Source organism: Dichomitus squalens, assembly GCF_000275845.1.
Source record: "Dichomitus squalens LYAD-421 SS1 unplaced genomic scaffold DICSQscaffold_141, whole genome shotgun sequence".
NCBI classification, from domain to species: Eukaryota; Fungi; Basidiomycota; class Agaricomycetes; order Polyporales; family Polyporaceae; genus Dichomitus; species Dichomitus squalens.
In genome coordinates, this window is record NW_006767023.1 from 171 (window position 1) to 6860 (window position 6690).

General features: G+C 60.2%; 3 protein-coding genes across 3 annotated transcripts; 2 read left to right on the forward strand and 1 right to left on the reverse strand.

The window, feature by feature from the left end:
- Positions 1-644: 644 nt before the first annotated feature.
- On the forward strand, positions 645-1000 carry DICSQDRAFT_73438 (uncharacterized protein; the record flags this gene model as incomplete). The annotated part of the gene is made up of 2 exons (XM_007371626.1): positions 645-732; positions 786-1000. Coding segments are annotated over 2 exons (303 nt in total), but the record flags the coding sequence as incomplete, so codon positions are not given.
- A 495-nt stretch (positions 1001-1495) lies between these two features.
- DICSQDRAFT_130558 (uncharacterized protein) lies at positions 1496-4348 on the reverse strand (the record flags this gene model as incomplete). Its single annotated transcript, XM_007371627.1, has 8 exons — positions 1496-1582; positions 1703-1848; positions 1909-2354; positions 2409-2500; positions 2913-3076; positions 3379-3508; positions 3533-3812; positions 4137-4348. 8 exons carry the CDS (start codon positions 4346-4348, stop codon positions 1496-1498), a joined length of 1557 nt encoding a protein of 518 aa, XP_007371689.1.
- Positions 4349-5401: 1053 nt separating this feature from the next.
- DICSQDRAFT_175737 (uncharacterized protein) lies at positions 5402-6594 on the forward strand (the record flags this gene model as incomplete). Its single annotated transcript, XM_007371628.1, has 6 exons — positions 5402-5442; positions 5510-5573; positions 5622-5909; positions 5998-6062; positions 6175-6327; positions 6387-6594. 6 exons carry the CDS (start codon positions 5402-5404, stop codon positions 6592-6594), a joined length of 819 nt encoding a protein of 272 aa, XP_007371690.1.
- Positions 6595-6690: the final 96 nt, after the last annotated feature.

Consider the following 6690-nt stretch of genomic DNA (forward strand, 5'->3'; position numbering starts at 1 on the left):
GCGTCGGGCAGAGCGACGGGGTACCGAGTCATAGGCGCCCATGTTTAGGGCCGGTGCGAGCTGACTTGGCAAAATACATCTGCTACGCTCGATGAGAATGGGCAATATTGAGCCTGCTCCTGGGTCAAATCTGATTGCGAAGTATCGGGTCTTTCTACGTGTGTACTTTGCTAGGGTTTCAATCACAACGGGGAGCCTAAAAAAAGAGCTGAATACTGAGCGCTACAGATGTCTACATAGCTAGCGCCCTGTGCTACAGAGCTGACGTAGCCTACATAGCCGTGGCATGCGGCTCTGTAGAGATTCCTTTTTCCTGATGTACAGCGTCCAGGCCCGTATTGGACCCAACGGCGAGACCATCATGGACGAGGACTTGTTGTTCGTCAACCGGGACGAGGAACATCGGACGGAAGACTACGCGCACGTAGACAAGTCGGACTTCACCAAATCTGTAAACTCGGAGACGTACTGCAGGAAGGTTCGCGGCTTGCGATGGAGCGCCTAAGAGACTGAGCTATTATTCGATGTGAGTTCTTCCCCCTGCTGTGTGGTTGCAGTAGGCTCTATGCTGAGATTGCGCATAGGCATTGTCGCAATTCGGCGAGAATTACGAGCTGATTTCGTATGTTCTGCCGGGTCGCGACCAAAAAGCGTGCAAGAACAAGTTCAATTCAGAGGACACGAAGAACCCAGCGCGAATTACATTATGCCTCAACAATCGCAAGCCATACGGTCCGTACCATACTCATGTACGTGGAAGTAGGCGCTGACGAGGCGACTGTCAGATATTGCAACGTTGACTCGGATGACCGGGAAGGATTTCTCGGGCCCTACTCCAGAAATCCGAGCACCAACACCGATTCGCTCAACGGAGTTGGAGGCAGACGCACCGCCCACCGCTCGTCCCTCACCTAGAGTCAAACGGAAGAAGAGCCGGACACCTAGTGTCCGCGATGCTGACGTGGAGATCCTGGGAGACATAGACGACGTTGAGAAGTAGGATATAAGCGTACATTAGTGGGCTAGCTCTTCTCCTTATGGGTCCATTTCAGCCACCCCTCTATTTCCCGTCTTCTGCCCTCCTGAGTGCGCGTTTTTACCTCATGCGGACGGTGTCTTAGGCTCCGCGCCGCCCGCTGTGTCTAGTTGGGGGGAATGATCGGGGATGGAGGCGGCAGGCCGTATTCCGAGAGTGGTCGCATTATTGTCCAGTCCGATCATCATGTTGTGCTTGCTCTTGTGAACCACGATTCCCTCGACCAATAGTCTCGTCGCCAGACATTCGAGCAGAACAAGCCGGAGGTGGTTCTCACAGCTGAGTAAACAGTAGCACCGTGCGCTCCACTCGTGCATTCGATTGTGCAACAAAATGCATTTCGCTCGATGACAATACTCCGCTCACACTAATTCGGCACACCGTGTATGTCTGCCTTGCCTGCGATACAATGTTCCGCCCCAAGAAGTAGCGCATTCGCCGTGAGCTGAGAAGACACGGTCAGTCCTGGCAAGTGGCCATCGGCGTGTCGCGGACGTACATTTGCTGATATGCCCACAGAAGCTGGAACACCTCAATGTCGCATATCTGCAAACCGGAGAGAGATCATCGGTTGCGCGGGTGAACAATCGCATAAGCGCACCTTTCGTGAGACTCATGTCTCCCCAAATGGGCGCATCATCCACGGGTAGACTTCTGCGAATGCACTTCACTCTCTTCCTCGGAATCCTCCACCATTTCTTCCTCGGAATCCTGCACTAATTCTACTTCGGGCCTAGCATTGCTTTTCAGCTGACGGAGCCGATTGAAGCGCTCTTCTCGCTCGGTGCGCATATATGCGGCTACTTCGGGAGCTAGAAAGCGAAAAAAAGAATCAATACACCATAGGACCGCCACACAACAACCGCACTCACGGCAAACGTAGGCGTCCAAGGCGCCTCCCAGGACTAACGGGCCAGAGGGGCGCAGTACGGTGGCGATACTCTGCCACATGAGCTCCTCAGCTACAATCGCAGGTAGCTGGGGCTGGTTCGGATTAGAGTCGTCCTTTGGCGCCCCTTCGGCTTTGTATGTCTTGGCTATTTTGCAAGCGAGGAACGCGCGCTGAATGCTGTCGCCCAGCACGAGAAGTTCGGTCTGCGCGCCCTGAGTCCACATCTCGTACGCATCATCCCCGGCGATTTCTAGGAACCCTGGCTCATGGGAGAGGGTTCCGTTCAGGAATATTGCTACCTTCTGGTCAAGGTTGTCCTGTCGGGTAACCGCCATGGAGCCGACAAGCACCGAGCATGGTTCCGCCTTCTGTGTTTTGCGCCACTCGCTCTTGGTTATATGCTCTTCGTCATCACCCTGATAATCGCTGGATGAGTGCACGCATATAAACAACGCCATACACGTTACCTTGACCTTTCACTCCTGTGCTGCATCCTCGATCATGGCATATTCGACCCGCGTGGGGTCGCTTTCGTTGCCGGTGCCGGGCACCCGCTGCCCAGATACGTTTTCCTACACGTCTGGTCAGTCAGAGAACATGCAGAGCCTTTTTTTTCAGGAAGTCATGGAACTGACCGCTCGCGGCGCATTGGCTTGTCCCTCATCTCCGATTTGTGATTTATTCCAGCCTTAATGACGAAACACCGGTTAAAGACACGAGCGCACCCGAACACAGAATCCCTCCTCCGCGCGACAGCAGCCCGCGCCGCCACGCACACCGAGCCTCGCAGCACCTTCACCGCATCACCAGCATCCCGACCATCGCCATCTGGTGCCCCACATACGCCACAAACGCATACCCAAACCTCATATTCAAATCCACGCCCTGCAGCCCTCCATGACCCCCGCCCCCAGTCCCAGTCCTCCCCCTCCGCCCGTCCCCGACGCTCTCCTCTCCGCCCGCGGCAGGCCCGCTCCCACTCACGCTCGGCACCGCGCCGTCCGCAGCGCGCCTCTTCTGCTGCTCCCGCTTCTGCGCGACGCGCAGCGTCGCAGCCATGTCCACCGCGGAGGGCCCGGCGACGGCCGTCGCGAGCGAGTGCGACTGCGAGCGCTCCTTGCCCTTCGCCGCGTGCGCCGCGACCTTGTCTGCGCGGGTCTTGCCGTTGGCCGGCCCCGGGGCGGACAGAGGAGCGGGGGGCGTCCCGTGGGACGCGAAGGAGGATCAGGTAGACGAGGAGGCGGAGGACGAGGCGCAATTGGAGGGAGGGGCGGCACACTGCGGGAGAGGGGAGGGGGGTGAGCGGCGAGGACGGCACCTGGGCCGCCTCCTTCGCATCAGCCTTGGGCATTGGCTTCGGTTTCGGCTTTGGCCTGATCGACGTCGGGCTCGCGGACGCCGAGGACGACACAGCCGGCCCCCCAAGACGGCGCGACAGCGCCGGACGCACTCGCGGACGCGAGCGCCTCGACGCGCGCGGCACGCGCCCCGCGCTTGTGCTGGCCCCGGCGTGACTCCTTCGGGTACTCGCAGACGAGCCCACGGCGCATGCACTGGCTGTTGCGCGCACACGCATCCCGCTGTCATCAAGAAGAGGCACTCACTTGCAGCGCTGGGGCCCGCACGCGATCTCTGCAGAAGAGGCACGCCATAATCGGCTTCTTCTCGGGCTCCTTGCCCTCGCCCCCGCCCTCGCCGAGCGCCGTATTCAGCTTGAACATCGCCTGGCCCGCCGCGATCGTCATCGTCGGCGCGGGCGGGGGGATCGCGGACGTCGACGCAGAGGCCGATGGGACAGGGACGCCCGCGAGGAGCGTAGGGAACTGCAGGAACGGGTAGTCGACGACGGGCGGGGGCGAGGGCGCGCGTGTCGGGGCGGGATTCCTGCGCAGGCGACCGCGGGGGCATTTCTAGAGGAGTTGTTGCTACTACTACTAGGCAGGGTCGGTAGGGGACGAGGGCTGCCCAGCCGCGGCGGAACCCGAGCCCAAGCTTGAGCCAGAGCTGGACGACTGCGAGGTGAATGGGGACGAGCGCGAGCGCGAGAGGGGTGGGGTGGGGAGCGGAGGGAGCCCATGGGCGGGGGCAAGTCGGTCCTGCGCTTCACCTGTGAGGGGGGGCGCGCGGGGATGTGAGCGCGCGGGGATGTGAGCGCGCGGGGGATGTGAGCGTGCGGGGGATGTGAGCGTGCGGGGCTTGGGCTAGGACGAGATGGGCGTGATCGCGCCCTCGAGGGTGTAGGAGCGCGTCGCGACGGTGAGCGCGGTGAGCACTCTGTGGATGGACGCCTCGGGGTAGGTGTGCATCTCGGGTGCGGACATGGGCGACTCGAAGAACATGTTGTCTTCGTATGCGTATGGAATGGAGTAGTCGGGGATGTCGATGGAGAGGTACGACGGCTGTGCGTGAGGAGCGTCCATCTGGCGCAGGATACAGATACGGCAGAGAGCGAGACGTACGGACGAGTCAACAGATGCGTGAGCGGCTGATGACCCATTAGAACATACGGTGGATTCCCAGGACTAGCTATGACCAGACACCTGCTGGGGTTACTGCATAGAGTAGCCCTCGTCTGCGCACTCCTCCTTGCAGTCGTGCATCTGCTCGTCGACGGCTTCGTAGGAGTAGGCAATATTGCTGCGCACCGTAAGCCATCTGCGAGCTTTCTTGGTGCCAAATCTCAGTCTGCTCGTCAACGCCGTCCTCGATCTTGACGTGGTAGTCGAAGGGAGGGTGGGGTCGAAGCGCGTGCGCACCGTGATGCGGGGCAGGACTAGGGTTCTAGTGATGCTGGGGTGGTACGCATCCTACAGCGGATGTAAGAATCGGATCACCGGAGATTCCTGGCCGAGCCCCAACCCTACCGCACCGAAACCATTGCCCAACTCTGCTCCACCGCTGGAAGCACTTGAATATACCGGGAACCTGTGTTGGGAACATCTCAGGTAATAAATTGAGTATTCTGTAGCTCGAAAAGCGGCATAGCTCGGCGGGGCACGTCTCGAGCAGTCACAGCGAGCGTGTCCCCGAGCTGCAGCTGGAAGGTGGCCGGAGAGTACTAGGCTGGCGGGGCTCGGCAGGGGCCTGATCCGAGCACACCACCCGGCGCAGGGCATGCGACGCTGATTTTGAAATCCGCTGCAATCGGGCTATCGGCGCTACCGAAATCTTGCTCAAGCTCTTTCCCTACTCCTCTCCGTCTTCTCCTCGGGCAGGGCACTACGTCTCCCTGCCTCCTTCTACACATCGCATTCCCGACATTCAGCGGTCCTCGTACACCCTATGATCGTCGAAGCAATCTGACGCTACCCGCGCGATTGCTACCTCCGCCTTCTCTCGTTCCTCTGGTATGTCCATATATTCGTCCAAATATGCGCCCACAACTCACTACACTCTTAGACCACGCCCCAGCGCGATGAGCTCAACATCTCGGGCACCGGACGGGCCACGTAAACCAGGAGTCCGAGGGAGGGATGACTCCGCCCTCGCTCGCCTCCAATGAGTCCTACGCTTCGTACGCACCCTCCCGCACTTGCTTGGCATCCTATCCCGCGCACACGGGCACTCTCACCCGCATCCAGGATATTCCAGGACAACTCCCTCATCGGTGGTCCCTTGGACGTCGTCAGCGCTATCCTCGCCAACGTACCTTTCGTCAACGCGTCCGACACGCCCCTGCTCCACGCGCCCTAGACCACAACCCTCACCTTCCAGATTGAAGGAAAGCGCGTTCTCGTCGACCCGCACGTCTTCGTCTCGCATCGTCTCGCGGAACAGCCCTGGGGACGCCACGGCGCACGTCGTGAGCGCCGTCGTGGGCACGTTCTGAAGAGCCACCCCGTCGCGTTCTACCAAGGAATCTCGACGAACTCATTGTCATACACGCTCCGGATCGGGTTCCTCTCGCTCATGTCGAGCGATGCAGAGGAAGAGCTGGAGCGGGCTGTGGACGAGGCGCAGGAGAATGGCATGGTTTCGAAAGTGAGTCCATCGTCTTTCCCGTCCCTGGGCATGTACGCGCAGCAGAGAGGTGCTGACTAGTACTGCGTACGTGTACGTGCGTATCCAGCGCGACGAGCCAGGTGGCGCCGTCCCAGCAGAAAAGAACGGTCTGCACCTGCACCTCCTCGACGCGTGCACGCGCGCATTCCAGACGCGGCCCTAGCCCTTCATCGACGACTTTGCACGCGAATGGGGCCTGATCCCCACCGCGTCCACCGTCCTCGACACCATACTCGAAGTGAAGGTTCACCGATGAGATCGCGCGCTTGGGCAAGTGGAACGGAAAGGCATCCGAGGGCTTCGTCGGCCGCACGCATTTCAGCGTCCCGCCTACCAGTCGCGGGAAGCCCGTGCGCTCTCGCCCAACTCCTGGGGTCGTCGTTTTCCTCAAAGTCAAGTTCGAACAGCCCTATCTGACGTACCGCGACTGGACGAAGTAACGACGGCGCTGAGCAGGGTGCCGGGCGCGGCGAACGTGCCGAAGAGCAAGCTGTCGCCAGGATACGAAGACGTACGGCGAGTGCTGTGCGGTGAGATCACGCGCGACAAGAGCCAACACCGCAACCAGTTTCGCGAGGCCGCACAGAAGTTCAACCCACCCACACGGCTCCTGGCGCTCGAATGGTCCTTTGACATCCCGCTCTCCACGGTGCACCGCTCTTGAGGAGATCACATCTTCACGCGCGAAGACAAGCACCAATCGCTCCACGGCGATGACAGCCAAGTCGCACGAGGACGTGATCTGGCAGTTCCTCAACCA